General features: G+C 48.3%; 1 protein-coding gene across 9 annotated transcripts in view; it reads left to right on the top strand.

Moving 5' to 3' along the window:
• The window catches only part of HIPK2 (homeodomain interacting protein kinase 2), a 217,994-nt gene that overhangs the window by 180,251 nt on the left and 12,271 nt on the right, over window positions 1–25,472 (top strand). For 4 of the 9 annotated variants that reach the window (XM_023184939.1, XM_023184938.1, XM_023184937.1 and 1 more), the window contains exons 12-15: window positions 3,200–3,481; window positions 15,304–15,551; window positions 24,089–24,249; window positions 24,564–24,671. In XM_023184939.1, the coding sequence (XP_023040707.1) occupies window positions 3,200–3,481; window positions 15,304–15,551; window positions 24,089–24,249; window positions 24,564–24,671 (799 nt within the window). Of the gene's footprint in view, window positions 1–3,199; window positions 3,482–15,303; window positions 15,552–15,812; window positions 17,445–24,088; window positions 24,250–24,563; window positions 24,672–25,472 lie in introns of those variants that run through there. The other 5 variants (XM_023184942.1, XM_023184941.1, XM_023184944.1 and 2 more) reach the window with 2 other exon arrangements.

Below are 25,472 nucleotides of genomic sequence, written 5' to 3'. Positions count from 1 at the left end.
TTTTTGCCAAAAGGAGATTGTACAGCAGAGTGCACAGTTAGACCTAGGAGAAGGTTCACAAGCCTGACTAAAGTTTGGTGAAGCAAATGATCTTTTGTCACTCTCTACTTGTCCAGAGAACACTCAGCCTCACCTGAAGTTTCATTTTGGAAGCGATTTACCGTAATACTTGTTTAAAAATGTTTTAAAATGTTGAAGGTGTTAAAAAATGTTTTAAAAATACTAAAGAAATGTGCTTTCTTTGTATCTAAGATCAGAAGTTTAACTGATGTAGCACCTTGCTTAAATATAAGCAATAGCTTGTTTAATACCAGACACTAACCAGCAGAACATGAATCTTTCCCGTTCCCTTTAAATCCATTCTCATCTCAATGAACACTTTAAAAAATCAAGGTCAACAAAAGGCTGCATGCTGTGTGATTCCATTTATATGGCATTTTGGAAAAGGCAAAACATAGAGACAGAGATCGGATCAGGGCTTGCCAGAGACCAGTAGGAGAGGAGGAGATTGACTGCGAAGAAGCCTGAGGGAAAAAGCTCGAAGTCTGGATTGTAGTGGGGAGTTATGACTGTGCATTTGTCAAAACTCATCAAACACTTCAAAGGGAGAAATGTTACTATATGTCAGTTATACCTTAATAAACCTGACTTGTTAAAAAATAGAGATTTGCAAGCCAGACAGAGAGAGTGAGAGATTGTGTGACTACAGGATTGCTCCTACATCTCTTCCTAATGGCACAGCTTTGAGGTGCTTAATTGCTTATTTGTGATAAGTTAATCAAGAGAAATCCGGTTTAAAAAATGTCTAGTGGTTTTGGTTTTCTGCTTCCTCATATAACCGGATACCAGAAACTAGGCCTTCTTCTTTTCATTCTCATTCAAAAATTCATCCAAGGGCTGAAGTTGTCATCCTTCAAGATTCCTTATTTGGGTGTTTCTGACGACTCAGGAAAATTTATCTCAGATCATTGGCAGCTTTCCAGAACACTTTTGTGTGGCAGCCTTGTGACAGCTCACCCATGTCATTATTAGACTGGGTGGCAACAAAGTCCACTGTCTCGATCCTCATGGGCTGTCACGCCCAGCAAGGTCACATGGAACACTAGTCTGTCCTAGGACTGAGCTTAGCATCTTTGTGGTTCACCTTGGCTGAGTAGGGGCAGTAAGAACCCTTAGCCTCCCAAGCTGTTTAGCAAGACCCTCCTTTTTGTCTACTCACCACCCAGCTGGCCTCATGAAGGCTCATTGCCAGTACATTTCAAGATCGATATAATTATAGCGAAAGTTATGTATTTGCTTATTTTTAAGACCAATGCCTTAGGCAAAACAGTCTGAAAGACCAGTAGTCTCTCCCTTGTTGGCGATGTGGCCAGGCATACTTTTCCTTAACAATGCCAAGTGGAGATATTAAAACCATTGGTAGTGAAAAACATAATCTTAAAATCGTAATGTATTAGCAACAACAAACACATAGGTTTATAGTAAGTACAAACAATGGTACAGTCTTACCAGTGAAACGTATTACCAGTCCCTAGGAAGGAGCAAGCAATGTATCTGGCACTAGCTAGATAGAAAAATAAGTCCACCTTTATTGAATTATTTTCATTTTACTGCCATCCCTTTAGCTAGAAGGTGCTAGAATCTCTAAAGACATATAAAAGTCTGAGTTTCATTATACATTGGCGTTAGTCCCTCACTGCATAGATACTACAGGTTGAGCATCCCTAATCCAGAAATGCAAAATTGTCCCAAAATCAGAACTTTTTGTGGATTGACATGATGCCATAAGTGGAAAATTCCACACCTGACATGTGGTCTCAGTGAAAACTTTGTTTTATGCACAAAATTATTTTAAAATAATGTATAAAATGACCTCAGGCTATACAGAAGAATTTTGTATTTAGACTTGGGTTTCATCCCCAAGATATCTCATTATGTATATGCAAATATTCCAAAATCTGAAAAAAAACAAAAATCCAAAACACTTCTGGACCAAGCATTTCAGATAAAAGATGTTCAGCCTGTGCCAGAGTCAGTGAGGATCTAATGGGGAGGGGAGAAAGTATTTTTCCCCTAAAGTTACCAAAAATCACATTGGTTAATTTGGTAAGGAATTTCAAGTTGATCAAAATTAAGATTAAAAGGTCTCTTTTTAAGAGTGTTTTTTCCTCTTACACTTTTCCGAATTTTCTATTACAATTTAGACTGAGCCTCCCATGACGCTCCACGAGACAAAATCCAGAAAAATCATTTTTAAGGTTTTTAGCAATTATATGCACACAAATACTTTTGATGGTCATGTTCTTTTTCCAGAGGAGGAGAGAAGGAAAACTGAACCATTAGTCACCAAGGTTAGGTCCTTTAGATCCTGAAACTCTTGGCCGGGCGCAGTGGCTCAAGCCTGTAATCCCAGCACTTTGGGAGGCCGAGGCGGGTGGATCACAAGGTCAGGAGATCGAGACCATCCTGGCTAACACCGTGAAACCCGTCTCTACTAAAAATACAAAAGATTAGCCAGGCGTGGTGGCTGGTGCCTGTAGTCCCAGCTACTCAGGAGGCTGAGGCAGGAGAATGGCGTGAACCCAGGAGGCGGAGCTTGCAGTGAGCTGAGATCGCGTCACTGCACTCCAGCCTGGGCCACAGAACGAGACTCTGTCTCAAAAATAAAATAAAATAAATAGATCCTGAAACTCTTAAGGAATAAATGTTTCAGTAGGATAACCATTAGCAAGGAAACCAAAGCTTGATGTGGCAAACACCAGTTCTTCCACCACCCCCAGAACAAGACTTAAGTACCTTTGAAGGGATGACACAAGACAGAGCTCAGAAGTAGGGCCTTGACCCTGAAGGCAAGGGACTGTGTTGGAGCAAACACAATTGGAATCCTGGCATGACATCTGCTCCTACAAGACCCGGTAGAGACTGGAGCACAAGAGCCCCCTCCCTGCTCGGAAAGCCCTGGCTGCTCGCTTTGTCCTGCTGGGAGCAGGCATGTAGATCCAAACCAGAGCCCAGAGAAGGCTGTGTAGCCGCTTACTGAATGATCCCATTCCCAGTCACAGATGGAGACTCATTGTCCAGCCGCTGACTTGTTTTACAGAGATTTGGCAAAGCAGGTGTTTCTAGGCAATTGGGCTCCTTCGAAGGACTTGTGGGGCCTGACCTTCCTCTGTGTGCAAGTGTGGTTTTCTCATTACAGAAACGTCTCCACCTGTGAGGTGTCCTCCTCTCAGGCCATCAGCTCCCCACAGCGATCCAAGCGTGTCAAGGAGAACACACCTCCCCGCTGCGCCATGGTGCACAGTAGCCCGGCCTGCAGCACCTCGGTCACCTGTGGGTGGGGCGACGTGGCCTCCAGCACCACCCGGGAGCGGCAGCGGCAGACAATTGTCATTCCCGACACCCCCAGCCCCACGGTCAGCGTCATCACCATCAGCAGTGACACGGACGAGGAGGAGGAACAGAAACACGCCCCCACCAGGTGAGGCGGTGCCACCTTAGCCTTCCAGGAAGGAGCCGGGAGGGTTTGCATTGTGTGTGGGTCTGACCATCTTCCATCATCAAACATAAGGATCCCTCTCTTCTGACCCGTAAAGTTTGGTTTTGCCATCTACTGTGGTCCTAAAGTTATTTCAACAGAATGTCAAACAGGTTTTCCATAATTGTTTAAAACCAAAATAATGTTGAATCACTTTGGTCTTAAAAAATAATTATAGGCCCTATACAGTTGGGGAACTTGAGACCATAAAAATCAGACACACAATGCCAGTGTATTTCATCCTCTGTAAGTTTAAAAGTCTCTGCCTCAAGCTAGTGAATTTATTCCCAGTTGGTCAGGATATTTCTCTGACATTGCCTTGGCTCACTCAGAATACGAAGTAATTGTCCAATTAATCAGAAATTTCCCTTCGTCTGATTAACCTAATCTTTCAAAATTGCCAGTTGGCTCTTCACCCAGAGAGCATTACTGTTTATCCCAAAGTAATAATAATTCATTTTAGTCTTTGTGTGCTTCCTGGGGAGAGGGAAGAAATCTTTATTATATTTACAAAACTATTAACCCTGGCGCCAGAGCCTCTTTTTCTGTACTGCCCAGCCAGACTTCAGTAAAATGTGGTTTTTGTTTGGGCCACTCAGCTCAGGTTCTGAGCAACCCTTCTAGAACAGTTGTCTTCCTGGCCTTCTGCACCCCTAGAGTCCCTGTGGCCTTGTAGAGCCCAAAATCTCATGATCCCACCCTACTGGCTCCTTGCATTGGGACCGAGAGCCAGGGAAGGGAGGCCTGCCCCTCCCAAGCCCAGCACTGCCAGTCAGCACACATCCCGCAGCGGGACGTGAACTCTAATTCACAATTAGGCTCGAATTATTAATTCCTGATTGGATACAGTGTAACTAATTAGTAATCACAAATCCTTTGATTAGATAATACATTCTCACATTTGAAATCATTACAAAATGTATAGAGAGACTGATGAAAACATTCTCATTATAACTATTCCTGCATGGGACAGTCCCTTCCCTCTTTATAATGAAGTCCAGTGGTTTTAGTTTGTTTCCAGGTGGGGTTAGTACATGTCTCTTTCAAGTGTCCTCTTCCCACCAATTAGGTACAGCCTAATTGTCATTGTCTTTCGGAGAAGAATGTAGTGGAGCACTTGTGGCCGTAGCATTGTGCCAGGTGCCAGAGGAGACCCAGGTCAAAGGTCCAGGCACAGCACTGAATACGTTGGCAGCCCAGGACTGCCTTACTCCCCAGCTGCCTAGTCCAGAACTGGCCTCAGGTCCCTTTTTAATGACAGCCTCAAGTGGAGTCAATGGGCCATTCTCTACAATGCCCCACCCCACCACCCAGGAATACTGTCGGTTCAGTCCTCACGTGGGCTCAGTGGTTTCTTCACAAAGGGGATGGCCCTGCCCAGCCCCAGACCAAAGCCTGGCCTGGAGCAGCCACCCACACGTGGGTAGCCTTGGTCATCAGAAGGGCCTAGCAGCCTTGCCCAGCCCTTTGCCACAAATGGAGGAAAGCAAAAGCAATTTAAAATCTGACAATCAGCTAGATTGGAATCTCATTCCTAACGTATGAGATCTGAGTTGACACAGACTCTCAACATCTGTGCCCAGGAGAGAATTGAATAGCGTGTCTGAGAAGGAGGATGAGAGAGCCGTCTCTCCACCAATCAGACAGCTGACAGGGCTGAGAGCGGAACGCAAAGCCAGAGCATGTCCCTGCCTCCGTGGCAGCCCCTAAGGCCCCCAGAAGGAAATGATAGAACCAAGAGGCTGGGCAGCAGATGAGGACCTTCATGGGAACAACTCAAAGAAACCTAGGAGAGGGAGCCAGGTGCACAGGTGAGGGACAGCCACAGACAGTAGCAGTGGTCACTGAGTCCCACAGCATCCTGCAGTGAAGAGTGGCAGGGACTGCCAGCCTGTCAGGGTCATGAAAATGTGCCGGACACATCAGGCTGAATAGGGAAGCTGCAGACTGAGGCTAGGGAGTCATCCAAAAGGCTTCAGCTGTCCGCAGTTGTGACTGGGAGCTCCCAGAATAATGTTCTCTAGAGAGATCCAATGGCTATTGCCTTAGAAAATGTCTTCACACTCAAGAAGGTAGGAAAGTGTATTTGAGTCTGAGTAGGATAAAACAGAAACCAGTAGCTGTTTTATTTATAGAGAAACCACTGTGTAATTGTGATCACATTATTGTGACTACATTTTGGAATGAGAAAAAAAAATGTGGGGAAATATGATTACTTGTTCTTAGAAGTCAGAATTATCATAAAATTTAACACAGTCAGTATTTATTGGCCCCACTAGTGTAAGATATTATGCTGGGAACTGCAGGTGTTACATAAATAAGGTAGACAGTCTGTGTCCTCATGAGGTTTGCAGGGTACTAAGCAAGACGAAACACATACAAATCATTATAACACAAAACAGAGTATCAGTCCCATAAAAATGAGCAAAGTACCATGGGGGACTCAAAGGGAAAATAGCTTAAGGGAATAGCAGGGGAGGGGGCTTTGAAGGCCAAAGGTCTCGCAGGTCTACACCGTAGAGGAGGTGGGGTTGCAAATTCAAGTGAGGGGATTGATGGGTCAGAGCCTCTGAGGCAGGTGAACAGGATCAAGAGCCCTGTGCAGGAGCTTATCCAAAAGGGGCTTCAGGATGGAAAGGGGGTTGGGGAGGGAGCTCCCCTTAGATGAGGGTGGTCAGCTTTGTCAGGAGATACTGAGGGGCTCAAGGGGAAGCATCAGTCCTGGGAAAACAAGGATGCACCCCCAAGTGCAGCCACATGGAGGGGTCACCTGGTCCCTCTCCAGCTGAAGAGCTTCCCCAGCCCTTCTGTGTCCCAGCTGGAGCAACGGAGACCTTCCCTCCTACACGTTGATCATCCTCGTTCCTGAGCCTGATTTCTCCTGTGCCGTGGGCATGTTGATTCCCACCTTCTGTGTTCCCAGCCTCGTTTTCTATTTGCTACTTACCCCAGTGCCAGTGCTGTAACTTTGCCTGAAATGCTAGTTGATTCCCCTACATGGCTCAGCCTCAGCTTGGCAGCCAGAATCAGGCAGCCGATGACCTTCAGAGGGATGGCAGTGCCTCCACCACCAAAGGGGCTTTTAGACCTGATTGAGGGTGTCACTAAACCTCTAGGACTAGACGATACAGCCTAGAATTTTTAAAAGAAAGCCAAGGCAAAAATCATTATTCCTGACCCCACGTATGTGGCACTGTTAGTTGCACAGCAGATGGCTGGCCAGCAGCTCCACTCGTGAGAACTCCAGGGCATGTGGCAGGCAGATGCTGGGAGACCCTGAGCTAAAGACAGGAGAATCATAGCAAACATCCACCGGATGTTGCACCCGCACTAGCTCCTCCATCATTTGATGGGGCACGCGAGGCTGGTATTCCTATTCTCATTTGATAGATGAAGAAACTGAGGCTCAGGAAAGGTAGGTGACTCAACCAAATTGATAAAGGTTCTAAATAGCAGAGTTGGGACTCAGGTGCATTGCTCTTGAAGAAATGGCAAACTTAATAACCGGCAAAAAATAACTGATTTCAGTCATTCATTCAACAAATACAAATTCCATCCTGCTCCCGCCCGTGACTACCACCATGCCGTGGTGGCACCCACTGTGTGCAGGGCACCATGCCAGGGCCACAGGGAGTCTAGAGTATTGTCCACTGAGCCCCCTCTTGGTGCTGGGCATTTGTTAGGGTGCTGGAGCTATGGCACTGAGAAGGGCGGAGTCAGCTCTTTTAAAAGTAGGAAGGTCAGGGAGGAGCCAGGGACTCCTTTTCAGTGAATTACTGTGGACTAGGGGACTCTGGTCATGGCTAGAGAATTGGCCAAAAGATGAGACAAACAGATATTGTTCTGGGTCCCCCAGGATTAAGTAGTAGAACTGGTCTTCTTTTAAATATTTATAGACAATTTTGATTAGAAAAGCATTTAATTGTCTACACATACTGAACAAGCCGTCTTTTCTCTCCTGGACTCTCTTGAACGGTTTATAGGTACATGTCTCCTGATCCAGAACCCCCTGCTAACCTTACCTTGCGCTGAAATGGTCTTGTAAAGGCTGTAGCATACAACCTTTAGTCATTAGGGTAATTTTTATTTTATTTTATTTTTTTTGGTAAGAACTGGAGACAGTGTCTCACTGTGTTGCCCAGTCTGGTCTTGAACTCCTGGGCTCAAGCAATTCTCCTGCCTTGGCCTCCCAAAGTACTGGGATTACAGGTGTGAACCACCATGCCTGGCCGAGAGTAGTTTTTTAAGTGTGTAAACCAAAGTGGCTTGTGTGAACTGATCAGCTAGAAATGATTTTGTCCAGCTCCATTATTCACTCATGTATTCACTCATTGAATTACCTGGATGTTTCTGGTAGGTGGGTTGTTTTGCTTCGGTCATCAAGGCCCTCCTGCAGGCTGTACTTCACTGTGCCTGTGTAAGCAGCCATTGTTTCAGCCACCGTTACCAAAAATGAAAACTTTAAGAAAAATGATTCATAAATATCACTCAGTATTTTAGATATAGAAACAGTTACTTAGGTCACTCTTAACATGTTTATATATTAAAAAAATTTGACCCGAAATGTTTTCCTTCTTTATACTAAGTTGAAAGTCTAGAGAAATTATTAAAGATAAAGCAAGGTTAGAAAACTGATAAACTGCTGCTCAAATTACTTTGGCCTGAATAATTAACAGAGGGAGCAAAACCCACACACACTCATTTATTATTGCATGGGCAAAAATCCCAAAGTGGGATTAGCCTCCACTGCTACCTATAACCATGTAGCTTGCTCCATCCTGCCATTGGTTGAGAAGCTACTTACAGCCAATCTCCTGCCGTGCTCATGGGGACGTGGGAATCAGGTTTGAGTGAAGGAACAAAGGAACCCAAACACACAGTGCCATTTGAAGGAACTTTGGTGTCTCCCCATTTTGAGTACAATACATCCCCAGTTGAAAGATACTTCAGTCATGTGACTCATCTGGAGAGATGATGGAAGGATCTTTTGTCCAGCTGACTTCGCCACACCCTCTTTACAGGGCTCCGTTTAAGACACTCCAGTGGGTTGAGTGGAATGGTTTAGGGGTGTATTTTGAAGAAGAGACACTCCACCCTACTGTCCCCAGCTGCTGTCACATTACAAAGCTGTCACTGATGTGCCACAGCTTCCTGGTTTGCTCCTTGCTTTCCACCGGGAAGAGGGAGGAAGAGGGGTGGGAGAGGGTTGGATACCATAGGGCAGAGTGGTGCTCAGTGGATAGATTGAAGGTGATTAGGAGAGATGAGTCCTAATCACCCAGGCCAGTTGGGAAGAGAGAGACTGGGCTTCAGAAGAAGACGGAAGGAGAGCAAACACGTCCTTCCGCTGCATCTGATGGGACAAGGACGAGGTGACTACTCCTGGCTCCTTCCATGACCCTGTTTCTGATTTCTCTAGAAAGTAGTCATATAAAAAATGATCTTACTGGTGATATATGTGTGTTTATATACACACGTGTAGACATAGACATAAATATGCAGATAATACAATTTGAAAGGTGGAGCCAGGCATGGTGGCTCACACCTGGAATCCCAGCACATTGGGAGGCCAAGGTGGGAGGATCACTTGAGGCCAGGAGTTTGAGACCAACCTGGGCAACATAGCAAGACCCTGTCTCTACAAAAAAAAATTTTTTAATTCCCCAGGCACAGTGGTACGTGCCTGTAGTCCCAGCTACTTGGGAAGCTGAGATGGGTGGATTGCTTCCACCCAAGAGTTTGAGGCTGCAGTGAGCTCTGCTCACAACACAATACTACAGTCTGGATGACAGAGTGAGACCCTGCCTCTAAAAATAATAATCATTTGAATGGAATGTATGTGCCATATTAAAATGAAGAATTTTTTTTTCTCTCTGATGACTCTAAGTCAGCAGGTATCAGGAAGGAGCACTCTGGTTGGAGGCACGCTGGAATTACCAGCATGAGCCGCTGTGCCCAGCCAAAAGTAGTCATATTCTTTACCACATCATCTTTCCATGATGATTAAAGGAGATAACACATATAAGGCACTTTAAGCCGTAGTTAGTATGCATCCAATAAATGTTACCTGTACTTAATCAGCATCATAGTAATAGAACATATAGCATTGACTATGAAATCAGAAAGGTGAAAGAAGTTATTGGAGGAGATGAGTTTTGACTCTGGTCTTGAAGGATGAAATTGACTCAGATTAGCAAATAGAAATCAGAGACACATTCCAGATAAGACCCTACAGGGAAGGGGTCACAGGTTATATCTGATCTTTTCCCAGTGTTTTCTCCTTTAGGGATTTCTTTACTTTTTAGCTACTTATTTATTTTCATCATTTTAAAATGATGAAAATTATCTATTGCCATGACAACATAATGCAATTGTGAACTCTGACAGCTTTGTTGTTTATTCAGAAGTGATGTTCTTTCAAGCCCATTTCAGCAAATATTTCTCATTCTGCTCCTATCGCTCTCTCTCTCACTTGCATTAACCAACTCATAATGGGATTGATAAGCTGTCAATAATAATTAGATGCAATCATGGGATGAATCCCCGTAGTATCGATAGATACGAGCCTAAAGAATCTGCAGTAGTCATCTCAAATGTGTGCTCATTTCTAAAGTGACTCATTTAACAGCTTCCCATTAGTTCTCTAATCTGCATAGTGTGTTCAGGTAGAGCGCAGAGCTTTCTAACAATGGAAGAGATGAAAAACAGCTAGCAAATGAATTCACCTTCTGCGAATAAATGTGCCACTTGTAAATCCAAAAAGGTAGGCAAATCAGCATCAAGCCGTGCCGTACATATTTGCTCATTAAGCTAGGGGCTCCCCAGCTACAACAAAGGGATGGGACCCGGGAAGGGTTTATAAAGGTTTTATCCCACACTCCTTGTCGATAACTAGACGCTGACATTCAGATTCTTCAGTCTCTTTGGTGGGAGGCTCACTACCTGTTGGGTTTCCATCAAGTAGATGGCCCTCAGTTCTCACAGGTCACCCAGGCCAAGCTGTCTGCTCTCACAAGACTCATGCCAGAAAGCCATTCTTCAGTGACACGAAGCTCAGTGACTCATGAAGTGGCTATTGTGTCTTGAGATAGTTCTAGTTAGAAAATTCTTTTTCACGTTAAGCTGAAGCTTCTCCACAATTTCCACATTTGAGTGAAGAGCTCCAAATATGCCCAATTGGAATTTTACTCGAGGACAGATTACAGTTTTGCCAAAATTAGTGTGTGTTTTTGTCTTTTTGTTTTTTAAAAAAATAGTTCTCATTTTCTAAACTACTCAGATCCTAAGGAAGATATGATCAGCAAGACCTGCCAGATCTGGGTCCATATGTAAAGTACATCTACTAAAAGGATCTCTTTCCTCCCCTGATTAGGGCTAGACCATTCCTATTTTAAAATGTCTCTAGGAATCTTTCAGAGATCCTCACAATGGCTCCTTTAATGCCATGAGTAATCTCTCTCAGTGAGTTTCGGAGTAGGTTGGAGCTGGATGGATGTTACAGGTTATCCAGGACACTGTCCAGAGCCACACCAGTAAAGGAACATCAGAGCTAGGACTGCAGCGCCAGCTCCCGGGACACATTTGGGAGTCAGCTTCCATCCTCACCCGGAGTCCTCTGCCCACAGAATGTGCACCTGCAACAGAACATGTCTGCGTTTCGTGAAATGACCAGAGGCATGTTCATCATTCAGGAGTAGCTGTGCCTGAAACTGAGAGTGAAGGGCAGGGCAGCGCCATCTCCTCCTCACCACCCCTCAGGAACCAGCAGCTGCTCCCAGTCATGGCTCCCAGCTCTTCCCCTGGCCCTCAAGCACTTTGAAACAGTGCCCGGTGGGAGGAGTTCCCTTACTACACAAGGGACTGCAGCAAACCAGTTGTTTCCCATTACTCCCCATCGCTCATCCCAGAAGACAACTGCAGGTTTCACTGCCCTTGTCTTGTTAAGGCAGCTCTCCTTCCCTCCTGCTCCCTCCTTGTCCTCAGCTTCCCGCGTCTCCCTGCTCTCAGATCCCTCCTCCCTACCTCCTAGCTCAGAGACCCCCTGGAGTCCCACTTCCTAATTTTTTTTTAACTTAATTTATATTTATAAAATATGTTGAGATACTGTTTTTTGTTGTTATTGGTAGACAGCAATCTTTTTTTTCTTTTTAAGACGGAGTCTGGCTCCGTCACCCAGGCTGGAGTATAGTGGTGCGATCTCATCTCACTACAACCTCACCTCCCAGGTTCAAGCAGTCTCCCACCTCAGCCTCCCAAGAAGCTAGGATTACAGGCATGTGCCACCACACCCAGGATTTTTTTTTTTTTTTTTTTTTTGCGGGGGCGGGGCGTGGTGGGCAGAGTCTCACTGTCGCCCAGGCTGGAGTGTGGTGGTGCGATCTCCGCTCACTGCAACCTCCACCTCCCGTGTTCAAGCGATTCTCCTGTCTCAGCCTCCCTAGTAGCTGGGATTACAGGTGCACACTGCCACGCCTGGCTAATTTTTATATTTTTAGTAGAGACGGGATTTTGCCATGTTGGCCAGGCTGGTCTCCAACTCCTGACCTCAAGTGATCCGCCCACCTTGGCCTCCCAAAGTTCTGGGATTACAGGTGTGAGCCACCATGCCCAGCGGATTTTTTATTTTTAGTAGAGACAAAGTTTCACCATGTTGGCCAGGCTGGTCTCAAACTCCTGACCTCAAATGATCTGCCTGCCTTGACCTCCCAAAGTGCTAATTACAGATGTGAGACACCGTACCTAATTATTTTTATTTATTTTTAATTTTTTTTTTTAGAGTGTGGGTCTCTTTGTCACCCACACTGAAGTGCAGTGACATGACCACAGCTCACTGCAGCCTCAAACTCCAGGGCTCAAGCCATCTTTCTGCCTCAGCCTCCTGAACAGCTAGGACTTATAGGCGCACACCACCATGCCTAGCTAATGTTTTTATTTTTGTAGAGATAGGATCTCACTGTGTTGCCCAGACAGGTCTCAAAGTTCTGGCTTCAAGCAGTCCTCCCACCTTGGCCTCCCTAAGTGCTGGGATTACAGGGGTGAGCTACCACACCTAGCTCCCACTTTGTAATTCTTGTACTGGATGTCAGTGCCCTCCCACTCTCTAGGTGTCTCTACTGAGCCCTGATGTACAGCTGCAAAGTGCCCAAGACTCTCAATCTCTTTTGCTTTTTTTTTTTTTTTTTTTTTTGTGAGACAGAGTCTCGCTCTGTCGCCCAGGCTGGAGTACAGTGGCACAATCTTGACTCACTGCATCTGCCTCCTGGGTTCAAGTGATTCTCCTGCCTCAGCCTCTGAGTAGCTGGGATTACAGGCACGTGCCACCACGTCCAGCTAATTTTTGGTATTTTTAGTAGAGACGGAGTTTCACCATGTTGGTCGGGCTGATCTCGAACTTGTCATCTCAGGGGATCCACCCGCCTCAGCCTCCCAAAGTGCTGGGATTACAGGCATGAGCCACCTCACCCGGCCTGGACTTTGTTTTTGATGGAGATGTAATTCATGTACCGTCCTGTACAGTCCTTAGGAATGGAATTGCTGTATAGTAACTCTGTGTTTAGCTTTTTGAGGAACAAGCATATGGACATTTCACATTTAAACTGTCATAACTGGGAGGTGTGGGTCTGTATTAATTAAAATTTATCTACTTTAAGTTAACATGAAGAGCCATAAATATATGCAACCAATTCATTCCTCACCTTCTTTTGAGTTCTTAACAATTATCATCTGTACGATTCATCTGACAGTTAATCACGGAGGCTTTGTGACATCCATTATTCTCTCTAACTGGTTATTTTAAAGCTTTTACTATTCAACTTGTCATGTTTTTATACAGTCCTCCACTGAGATTTTAATCTCCTCGAGGGCAGAAACACATATTTCTTTGTATAGCTATTCCCTGTAGTACCCTGCATAGATCTCCAAGATATCATGAGTTTTAATTTTCTTTCATTTCAATCTTCTGGTTTATTCATAGACTAGAAAAAAGGAAACTTTTCCAGCAAGTCCTCACCCTGATAGAATTCTCTTTGCCTAGATAAGTTTTTTGCAAACCTGTTTTCACATGGTAAATAAAGTAACACAACTTGTAAGAAGAAGAATCATAGCAGCCATTATGGAATACTTATCATGTGTTGTGTATCGTTTAAAGCACATGTGCTTTCTCACTTAGTTCTCAAAACAAGCCTATGATATAGGTCGAATTGTTACCTACCTTTTACTGATGAGGCTGCTGAATCACTGAGAGGTTAAATAGCTGCCCACCGCCCTGTCACCAGCACATGTTGAAGTTAGATAGCTGACTGCAAGGTTCATGTTCTCACCCACAAACACGGTTAGGCACCCTGAACCAGGACAGTGTCCAGCCACTGGAAGAATTATCCAATCTAGATGTCAGGAGCGCTGAGCGTTGGGGAACAGGGCCGGCGCCTCCTGGGAACTGCACCTCACAGCTCCCCCAGCCTTCTGTAGCTCAGCAGCAGGGCTCTGTTCTTCTGTCCCTCCTGCCTGGCTGCTGTGGGCTCTGGAACTTGCCCACTTCCCTGCTGCCCCTAGAGTGGTGGAGATCCATCATGGGAAGAGCCTGACCTGGCTGTGTGGCCTCAAGCAATATACCCGGAGGTGGCTGTGACTCTATGAGGCTCTATAAATACCAGCGGCTTCTCTCATCCAATTAGCTGGGAACTGACCAGCTTGCCTAGGCAATTTTCATTTCTTAAAAATAAATGATCAATATATAAAAATAGATGCACACTCATTTTTAAAGCCTCATAGAAGCACACAATAAACAATAAATTTCACATCCATCATACCAGCAGCCTTTCACTGAGTTTGAAAACAGACAGAAGTAGTTCCCAAAGTAACCACACTAACTTGAACATCTCTGAACAAACATGCTGGCCAAGAGCCATCCAAAGCCAGTGCCTCCCTATTGTATGAAGTTCCACATGTAAGACGAAGGCCAGGGTGTCAAGAGTGGCTTTCACCCAGCATCAACGTGGCAGGGGCCTTCCCACCAGGCCCCAGTACAGTACCATCTCCCCTGATCCTTGGCCCAGGCAGTGGAAAAGCCACAGGTGGGCCTGGCTCCTGAAAAGGGGAATGCAGAGGTGCTAGTGGCCTGCACACAGCCCACAGAGCACACTCAAAGCAAGGAGGCAGAGGGTGTCAACTCCAGCTCTGCATTCTCCACGGCACGTCTGCACTGTGCTGTGTGGGTGGAGCCTCCTCAGAGCCTCACACTGCATCCCATTCCTTGGACATTCTGCTCCCTTCTGCATAAGCTTTGCCAGGCCACAGGCACCAAACCTAAACTTAGGACATTCTTCTCCCAGCAAGGTTTACTCCTAACCCAGGTCCCCAGGTTGCTGGGTTCCTGCTGGTTCTCTCCTTGCTCAGATGTTCCGTTCTGGTGGGCCCACGGGGGTTGTACACAGCTCTGGGCTGCAGGTGCCTCCCCTGCAGCTCTGCTGAGCTCTGCTGCACAGGAAGAGCCCAGGCCAGCCCGGAAGCATCGCACTCCCTAGTTTCCAGAAGCACCTGTGGGTCCAGCACCAGCCCCGTCTCCATGTCTTCACATGTCCCCCTGCTGCCGGCTACACAGGGGACATTTGCATGCCCAGCCTCCCCAGGGGGGTTAGGGTGAGCAAAAGCCCTGTTCCTGCCCTCTCCCCTCTGCCTCCCTCCCCTGCCCCAGGGCATGAAATGCTAGTTGGGTGTCTCACCTCATGGCCTTCTCCCACCTCTGACTTCTCCCTTTGCATTTTCAGCACTGTCTCCAAGCAGAGAAAAAACGTCATCAGCTGTGTCACGGTCCACGACTCCCCCTACTCCGACTCCTCCAGCAACACCAGCCCCTACTCCGTGCAGCAGCGCACCGGGCACAACAACGCCAACGCCTTTGACACCAAGGGGAGTCTGGAGAATCACTGCACGGGGAACCCCCGAACCATCATCGTGCCACCCCTGAAAACCCAGGCCAGCGGAGTATTGGTGGAGTGTGATAGCCTGGTGCCAGGTAATTTGGGGCCAGGACAGGACAGGGACACCTCCCTGGAGAGCGGTTTTCCTGTTTTTCTGCTGCTAGAAATGTTGCTGTGTGGGAGCTAGTACAATAGAAAGTGGCCAGCCCGTGACTGCAGGCGATCCTTACCGAGGATTTTACTGAAGTAGCCAGGGGAGGCTTCTGCTTAACAGCACATTGTATAAGCAGCGTTTTCCTTCTTTAATTCTGTAATCAATACCTCTCTGCCTTTACAATGGCTCTGCTTCCAACTAGGTTGATTAATAGAAAATAAAAGCCTCCTGGTTCCTTATGCCCGAACCTGGAAGAATACCTGGGCTGGGGAGTTTCCGGCTGACATCTAGCACCGCTCCCTTCCAGGAAGCCCTGGCGGTCAGGTGGGCTTCTTGTGTAGGAAGAACCTCCTCCGAGTCTTGCTAGGGAAGGGTGAAATCGGCCCCTCCCAACCCCTCCTTGGAATCAGCTGCCGGGCAGCGAGACCAAGCCGTGCGTGTTTCTCTGCTCACGCGCTGCTCTCTTCAGAGGACTCCTCCTGTTCCGCGAAGGCTTGTCCTGAAAATTGGGCCCTGGAATAAAGGCTGAGAACATAACCTTCTGAATAAACTCAGCGGCTCGCCGTAGATTTTGTAGCATCTATTTAGCATTGCCCTTGCTCATGCTCACAGTGGAATAATGTGGGGACTAAACCAGAAGAAATCTGCGCATCCCGCTAATTCCGCCACGAACTGCACCCAAGCCAGCCTGCACCTGCATGATGGCGCAACGGAAAAGGGAAGGAAAGGGAACGCCAAGAAGCTTTTGTCTAGATGTGAGCAGCTGTTACTTCTCAGGAGGACCTCACGTCTGACACCTGAGGTCGCTACAGGAACTGGGAACTCTTCCTGGGTGGTGACCGTAAGGCCCAGTGGGTGCAGGCCCCATTCAGGGGCTGCTACTGCGGGTGAAGAGTGGAGGTAGGATGGGGTCATTAGGACTTTTCCAGCCCAGTGCCTCAGGCCAGCCTGCACGGTGAGGGTCAGCGCCCTGGGACGCTCTCCCAAGAGCTCATGGCATTGCCTGGGATGGGGCCCCTTTTGCTGAGAGGCTCTGCCTGAAGGGGAGATGGTGACAGCTGCAGGCTCATGCTCCCTGCCGTCCACTTCCCAACCCAAGGCAGCATCACCCTTTCCGACATTTATATCGGAAGTTCTTTTTCCCTGACTTTGGAGTTACCCCAGCTACCTTTCCTCTGAAGAAATGCTTGTGAAACACGGCTTCTCAGCACCCTGCTAAAACATCTCCGTTTTCAAGTCCTGGTCTGTCCCCAACAGTACCATCGTGACAATGCAGCCTCCAAGCAGCTTTGACGTCAGAGCCAGCATTCCTGGGGGCAGGGGGTCGTGGTGCCCACGGTGTCCTGGCTGCTCCACAAGAAAGACACACAACCAGCACACAGCTCACACTGTGCTCTCTCGGAAGGAGACCTTACCTTTGGGAAACATGGAGCCACAGCAGTGCCACATGACAGGGCGAGCATTCTGGTTGACAGGGGCCAGAGTGTACTTACTGCTAGGGTCTGGTGACCTGGGGACAGAACCAGGCTGGAGCCCTCCCAAAATTAGGCACCTCTCTGAGGAAAAGAAAATGAAGCTGTCCCTTCCACAAGGCTACAAGGACATCTCTCTCCAAAAACCATCTTTTTCCACCCAGGCAAATATTTTGGTGGAAACCCTGCCAGGAAGCAACATTCTCTAGCAGTAACCAAAGGCCCTGGGAGGCAGCCGAAGTCATTCACACCAGGAGCCAGGATTCCTTAGAGAGAGCTGCACGCTTTCCAGCTCAGCTATCCTTTAAATATTGTTTAAAGCTGTATGCAGCACACATTTTTAAGTTTAAAGATTTGCAAAGGATAGCATTTGTCTTGTATCATTTAAGTTCCTTAAATACATGTTTGTGCAAACCTCAAAGCTGGAGACTGAATTCATTCCATATGCGGGAGTGGTGCCTGTGCCCTCGCGAGCAGGGGCGTTCCTCGTGTGGTGCCTGCCCTTCCCCAGCCAGTGGCGTTCAATACTCATACACACCTTTAGCTGCAGAACCATCCTAGGCTTGGAAAAGTCAGGAAAGCAGCCTTCCTCAGCTCCCTGGGGTCCAGTGATGCACACAGGCCAAGGTAGAGCCAGTAGCAGCTACCCCAGCTGCAGCACCCAGAGCATGGCAGAGTTCAGGGCTCCCTCAGCCCTCTTAGGCCAGGATATGCGCTGCTGTTTCTCCACCATACTCAGCCCCTCCTGTGGCTCTCAGCCTTTCAGTCCTTCTCAGGTTGGGGTTAGTGAAGTTTCTTTTGGAAGCAACAGAATGAACTCTACACTGGCTTAAGACAAACAACTTATTGGAAGGATGCAGGGCTAAGGGGAAGTTCAACAACTAAGTCCCAGGCAGGGCAGGAGCCAGAATCCCTGGGACCTGAGCCCTGGGGGCCAGATGCCTGCTCTCTGAAGCTGCCTTCACCCGACTCACAGCCAGCAGCTCCCAGGCTCCCAGTGTCCCATTTCCAGGAGACCAGAATTGATTGTCCCAGCTTGGAGAGACACCTGTTTTTTGTTTTTTGTTTTTCGGAGAGGAGTCTCGCTCTGTCGCCCAGGCTGGAGTCCAATGGCACGATCTCAGCTAACTGCAACCTCCACCTCCCGGCTTCAAGCAATTCTGCTGTCTCAGCCTCCCGAATAGCTGGGACTACAGACATGCACCACCACGCCTGGCTAACTTTTTGTATTTTAGTAGAGATGGGGTTTCACCGTGTTAGCCAGGCTGGTCTCAAACTCCTGAGCTCAGGCAATCCACTCGCCTTGGCCTCCCAAAGTGCTGGGATTACAGGCGTGAGCCACCATGCCTGGCCAAGACACCTATTTTTGAGCCTCAGCTTTAACCAGGAGACACAGTTCAATAATGACACCAACAGTAGCTAAAAACTTAAATGCCAGATACTCAATACCTAAGCCCTTAGATGCCAGATACTAAGCGTTCTACACCTGTTAACTCGTTTAATCCTCATCACTGCCCTACCTGGAGCTGCCATGATTTTCCCAGTTTTCCAGGTTAAAAATGGAGGCACAGAGGGGATGACCAGCCTTCCCAGAGCCATGTGGCTGGGCCTCCCGGAGGTCTGGCCCTAGAGCTTATCTGTGCTGTAAGCAACCCGCCCCCCCAACTCACCTAGTGCAGACAAGGCCGCTGTAGCTGTTCTCAGGACAGGGGATCATGGAGAGTAGCTGGACAAGGCATGACTGGAAAACTCTATAGAATGTTTCCTCACTGTTCCAAAGTGCACATTAGGAGGTTGACCTTCAGCATTAGCCCATTGTCGCTTTGTCCATCACCACAGGAGGAGTTACTGTTATACTTTAATCTCTTGGTCCCTTTCAGGACGTCCTCCATTACTTGGGGCTCTCGTCCTCTGAGAGCTTGGCAAGCTCTGACCCAACCCCCATCTCCTGTCCCCATGCTGACGGTAGCATCAGGGTGGCATCACGCCCATTTCATCTAACATTCCCTGACCCCTTCGCTGATGCCTCGAGCTCAGCGTTTCTCCCTCAAATATCATTACCACAAAATGCCCAGGAAGTTGGAATAGAAGTAGGTGACATGCACAGCAGGGCCCAGCAACCCGCTGCAGAGCAGGAATGGGGCTTCCCCCAACAAAGTAGCAGTGGGGCTGCGGAAGGTGAGAAGCAGGCTCTGCAGAGCCAGTGTTTGCAGCTCTCTATTTTTTTTTTTTTTTTTTTTTCTACATTGAGTCCACAAAAATCCCTCCATCCGCCAGGTTTTGGGGGACCTTTGAGTCTAACGGGTTTGGCTTGGGCACAGTGTTGGGTCGCAAGGCCCTGATTCCCAAACGCAGGTCTGTTCAGCCAGGGCCAGGCGGCTCTGGAGTCCTGGGAAGCTTGCTAAGAATACCAATTCCGGATTTCCCGCACCTACCCAAGGAATTCTGATTCAGTAGATGGGGTGGGAGGGGCCCCGGGCGCTAATGCACGGTTGGATTTGCGGCCTCTGAGTTGCACCCACTGCGCCTATTCCCACTGAGGCAGCTCACTCATCCTTCACTCAGAGCAGGGTGCTCTGTGGGTTTTGGGGTCAGGAAGGCCCCCTTCCACCTGCAGTGTGCACCAGAATCTCCTGTCCCCAGGTTTCCGGTTTTCCTTTCACCTTCTTGAGAGGCTGAGACCTCTAGAGGCACATTTCTCTCTTAATCAACAATTAATCAGCATGCTCTCCTGCTGGGCTTCAGCCTCAGGCATCTCCTCTTTGACTTTGATTTCATCGCCCTGGGATTTGTAATAGAATTGATCCCACCGAATTCAATCAAGGGCCTGGTCGTTTCCATGCATGGCTCATTAATATTTAACACTCTCTGCCCCAAGAATGACCAGATTCTCTCCTTTTACACTAACCACCCACAGGATACTTCACTGAGATGGTATGAGCCTTCCGGTTCACCTAAGATGCTCAGGCCCCAAAATGAATGCTCCGAATTCTTGCGTCTGAACATGGGGTGTAGACCTGTCTTTGGACATCTTGCAATATGTTCTTGCTGCCTCTCCCTTAATATGAAACATTCTACCTGATTCATCCTTTGAACACCCCTGCTTTGGGCAACTTCCTCAAATACGAACAGCTTTAGAGTTGGGGCTCTGTGGAACAACAGTGCCGCATTTTGGCGGATGACCGGATTCCCTGGCCAAAGCTCTTTCCCATACTCAGTTATTTCATCTTTCCTCTCCTAGGGCTTCCTTACACTTTTCAGTGTCACCAGGCAGTAATCCTAAAGTACAGCAAGGTTTCCAGAAAATATAAATCACAGAAATATAGCTGTCCTCAGCTCAGCATGGTGGCTCACGCCTGTAATCCCAGCACTTTGGGAGACCAAGGTGGGCAGATCACCTGAGGTCAGGAGTTCGAGACCAGCCTGGCCAACATGGCAAAACCCCATCTCTACTAAAAATACAAAAATTAGCCAGTTTTGGTGGCACGCACCTGTAATCCCAGCTGCTCGGAAGGCTGAGGCTGGAGGATCACTTGAACCCAAGAGGCGGAGGTTTCAGTGAGCCGAGATTGCGCCACTGCACTCCAACCTGAGCAACAGAGCAAGACTCCATCTCAAAATAAAAAAAGGGATTTAGCTGTCCTCCATGGAAAGTCAAGGTAACAAAAATATTTCAAGCACATTCCAGAAACTTAACGAAGAAAAATAACTGAGTACAAGATACAACACATAAAGTGCTCAGATCAACAAAGGACAGTGGCAAGGAAGTCACTCATTACCTTTCTGTCTTAAAATGTGCTCGCTTTTTCCTGGGGAAAGCATTCCTCAGTCTGGTTCTTAGACTAAAAATCAGTACCATGGCTGGGCACAGTGGCTCATGCCTGTAATCCCAACACTTTGGGAGACCGAGGCAGGCAAATCACTTGAGGTCAGGAGTTCACAACCAGCCTCACTAACATGGTCAGACTCTGTCTCTACTAAAAATGCAAAAATTAGCAGCTGGGCGCAGTGGCTCATGCCTATAATCCCAGCAGTTTGGGAGGCCGAGGCAGGCGGATCACAAGGTCAGGAGTTCAAGACCAGCGGGGCCAATATGGTAAAACCCCGTCTCTACTAAAAATACAGAAATTAGCTGGGCGTGGCAGTGGGCACCTGTAGTTGCAGCTACTTGGGAGGCTGAGGAAGGAGAATCGCTTGAACCCGGGAGGCAGAGGCTGCAGTGAGCTGAGATCATGCCACTGTACTCCAGCCTGGGCAACAGAGCGAGACTGTCTCAAAAAAAAAAAAAAAAAAAAAAAACAATTAGCTGGGCATGGTGGTGCATGCCTGTAATCCCAGCTACTCGGGAGGTTGAGGCACGAGAATCACTTAAACCTGGGAGGCAGAGGTTGCAGTGAGCCGGGATCACACCACTGTACTCCAGCCTGGGAGACAGAGCAAGACTCGATCTCAAAAAAAGAATCAGTGTCTCTGTGCATGTCTCACCTCAGCAGGACTGGTTGCCCAAGGAGGCGGGACAGCCCCCGGCCCCAGCACCAGGCTCTTGTTCATTCCCTGGTCTGCCCTCGCCTTCTTGGTGGGGGACCATCTGCCTGTCTTTCCACCTGGAAGATGTTTTCTTCTCCATTAACTCTACTGTTCTTTAGCTTTTAAGGAACAGAAGCAATGCTTGTTGTAACTATGGTTTCTAACTAGACAAAACAAACCACAGTCTTCAGGCTGCTTTGTCGTAGCCTTCACTTACTAAACCCATCATTTTCTGCTCCCATCAGCATTGAAGTTAGAGAAAGGTGTCTGGAATTTTCTCCCTCCCACACTTTCCTAGGCTATTATGCAGGTTTGCTCCTAAAGAAGCCCAATGTCAGCCAGGCGCAGTGGTTCATGCCTGTAATCCCAGCACTTTGGGAGGCCAAGGGCAGGTGGATCACCTGAGGTCAGGAGTTTGAGACTAGCCTGGCCAATGTGGTGAAACCCCATCTCTACTAAAAATACAAAAAATTAGCCAGGCATGGTGCCGGGTGCCTGTAATCCCAGCTACTCGGGAGGCTGAGGCAGGAAAATCACGGGAACCTGGGAGGCAGAGGTTGCAGTGAGCCGAGATTGCACCATTGCACTCCAGCCTAGGCAACAAGACTGAAACTCCATCTCAAAAAAAAAAAAAAAAAAAAAAAAAAAAAAAAAGCCAGTATCTTCTCACCAGTCTGGGTCTGTTTGTTGCTTTTGCCATTACAAAAGTGCTTGCATTTAATGAAGGGCTATGGCCAGTGCATCTGGGTGCATTTGATTTGAAATTTCACTTCAGTCTGTATTAATGCTGCATTGTGTGTTAGGCGGCCCCCTTCTGGAGGAGAGCTGAGGTAGTAAAGCATCTCTTCAGCTTTTATCAAGGGGCGATGGTCCTGCCTGCAGAGCTCCACCACCCGAGGTGGGGAGATGACCCCCACTCAGCAGCAGAACTCCCGCCCTGTGGGGCTCTTGCCCCTGCTGGGCTGGACACTCATGCCCTGTCCTGCCCTGTCCTGTTCTGGTGGCCTCCCTGGACTTGGGCTGTCCCTGCCTGTCAGCATCTTCACCTGGTTTATCCTCTGGCCTCGCCACCTCATCTGCGTGATCTGTGATGCCTCCTCCTTATTCACACTTTCAGCATTCTCCCTGCCACCCCCGTCTCTGGTGGTACACAGTCATTGTCCTTAGCACACAGCAGGAGCTCAGAAAATACTTGTTGGATGAGTTAAAACCACTGGGCTCTGAAGAGGCTCCTGCGGCTCTCTGGCTGGGTAACATGGAAGCCATCCAGCTCAGGGTTCAACCTGCCTCTCTCAGAGCCCCTGACTACTCAGAGCATGGTCCACTGCCCAGCAGCACTGGCATTCCCTGGGAGCTTGTCAGAAATGCAGATGCTCAGGCCTCCCAGAGCTGCCGGCCAGAGTCTGCACTGAACAAGATGCAGGAATTACATTTGGAAAGTGTTGATGGAGCCACCTGCTGACCATGAGGTCCCCTCTGGTGGGTCACAGTGTTTCTTCCACTCTTCAGCCCCCTTGGCAATAACATGGAAGCCATTTTGTGCTTGGCTGTGTTTGGCTCACAGGGCCACTCCTGGATGACTTAGTCTCATCCTGCCTAGAGGCAGGTAACTAGACCAGGTGACTCTTAGGGTTATTTTAGCTTCTAGTAGCTCATTATGTCCCACCACAGACACTGTCTCCTCTGATACCCATAGTCACCCATGGTGGGGACCAAGCAGGGATCCTGTCTTAGTCTATTTTGTATTGCTGTAACAGAGTACCTGAGACTGAGTAATTTATAATCAATAGAAGTTTATTTGGCTCACAGTTCTGAAGGCTGGAAGTCCAAGAACAGGGTGCCAGCATCTGGCGAGGACCTTTGTGCTGCGTCTTCCCAGCACAGGAGGCAGAAGGGCAAGAGAGCATGAGGGTGAGGGGGCCAGACTTGTTTTCATCAAAAAAGCCAATCTCTCAATAGCTAACCCACTCCCGAGATAACAACATTAATGCACTGATAAGTCATACACTCGTGAGGGCTCTGCCCTCAGAAGCTGACATCCCTTACTGGCCCCACCCTAAACACTTGCACTGGGGACTAAGTTTCTAACACAAGAACTTCAGAGAACACATTCAAATTATAGCAGATCTTTCCCACCCATTTTCCAGATGCTGGAAGTCACACCTCCCAGAGGAGCAGCACTGGGCCTGGCCTTAGGCTGCCGGCCCACCTTGCCTCTCCTGATTCTTTTCCGCTTTCCCTTCTTCATCCCCTCCTACAGCCCCGTCCACCCTCCCAGCCAAGCGAGTGAGCCAGAGCCCCACTGCGTCCAGAGTCAAAGCAAAGTCCTAGTGGGTCCAGAGGAGATGAGGCTGATTTGTGATTGCCCGGCTTCAGGCACATGTTTCTTCCTGGAATACCAGTTTTCCCTGGTGGGGTAGCATCTTCTGGGCAGCTGGGACCCTGCTACCCATCTGACCTCTTTCTCCTCCTGCCACAGTCAACACCAGTCACCACTCGTCCTCCTACAAGTCCAAGTCCTCCAGCAACGTGACCTCCACCAGCGGTCACTCTTCAGGGAGCTCATCTGGAGCCATCACCTACCGGCAGCAGCGGCCAGGCCCCCACTTCCAGCAGCAGCAGCCGCTCAATCTCAGCCAGGTAAGCCCCACGGCTGGCGCCCCAGGCCAGGTAGAGCCCCCATCCCGTCATCCTTCCGCTTCAGAGAGGATCACTGTGGCGGCCCCTCCTCACCCACGTCACAGAGCTGCAGTCCTGGCCACAGGTGGCAGCACATGCCCTTGGTGACCTCTGGTGGCTTCTTCCACCACAGGTCACCCTGGGGGAAGTTGATATCACTGGTGTACAGAGAGCTGGCCCAAAGCAAAGCAACTTGTCTAATGTTACAAAGCCCTTAGTGACATGGTGCTAGAGCTTAAAAATAGGATGGCCCACATATTGCTGTTTCAACCCAGCAAAGGGTAGAGCACTGCGTCCTGCCCCTGTCAGCCTGGGACTCCAGGGACAGACCTGCATCCGACTCATTGCGGGGAGGGCCCACACACCACAGCCTCCAAGTGAAGGTAAGAGTTGTCCCAGGACCTGGAGGAAGGCGGGTGGGTTGAGGTGAAATGTGAGTGACCCGAGTTTCTGCAGGCACAGGGCTGTGTCAAGGGCTCTTCATCAGGCCTGACTCACACGGTGGACTCAGGGCCCCTGTTTCTCTAGAAACAAGATGAGATAAATGGGGTGTTTGTGTTCAGAGCTTCTTATCCCAAGTGCTGCACCAGGTCATCAGTGGAGCCTGTGTCTCTGTCATGTGACTTAGGTTCTCCAGGTAGGAGAGGGCTATTTTATTTGGACTGACAGAACTTCGAACAGCAGTGCTTCTGAGAGCCAACCCAGGCTCAAGTGCAGTAGCACAGTCATGGCTCTCACTGCAGCCTCTGCCTCCTGGACTCAAGTAATCCTCCCACCTTAGCCTCCCGAGTAGCTGAGACTACAGGCATGAGCCACCACACCTAGCTAATTTTCAAAATTTTTTGTAGAGATGTTGTGAGAGCCAACAATTTTGAGAACAAGATTTTACAGTGAGTAAGAAAGCAATTGCTGCTCAAAGAGTGTCCTGGCCGGGTGCGGTGGCTCACTCCTGTAGTCCCAGCTTCTCGGCAGCCCAAGGCGGGGGGATCATTCTAGGCCAGGAGTTCAAGGCTACAGTGAGCTAGGTTCATGCCACTGCAGTCCAGCCTGGGGCATCCTGATAATGCCACAGCTTCTATGTGTCCTTGGGAGAAATATTTTCTCCTGTAACTTTGCAGCTGGCTTTTCGTGTATCACCCCAGCCTGGTGAGTGGCACGCCAAGTCAGGACTTTCTCAATCCAAG

Source organism: Piliocolobus tephrosceles, chromosome 8 (assembly GCF_002776525.5).
Source record: "Piliocolobus tephrosceles isolate RC106 chromosome 8, ASM277652v3, whole genome shotgun sequence".
NCBI classification, from domain to species: Eukaryota; Metazoa; Chordata; class Mammalia; order Primates; family Cercopithecidae; genus Piliocolobus; species Piliocolobus tephrosceles.
The sequence above is the reverse complement of the archived record's forward strand: the minus strand, read 5'-3'. Positions and strand labels throughout refer to the sequence as shown.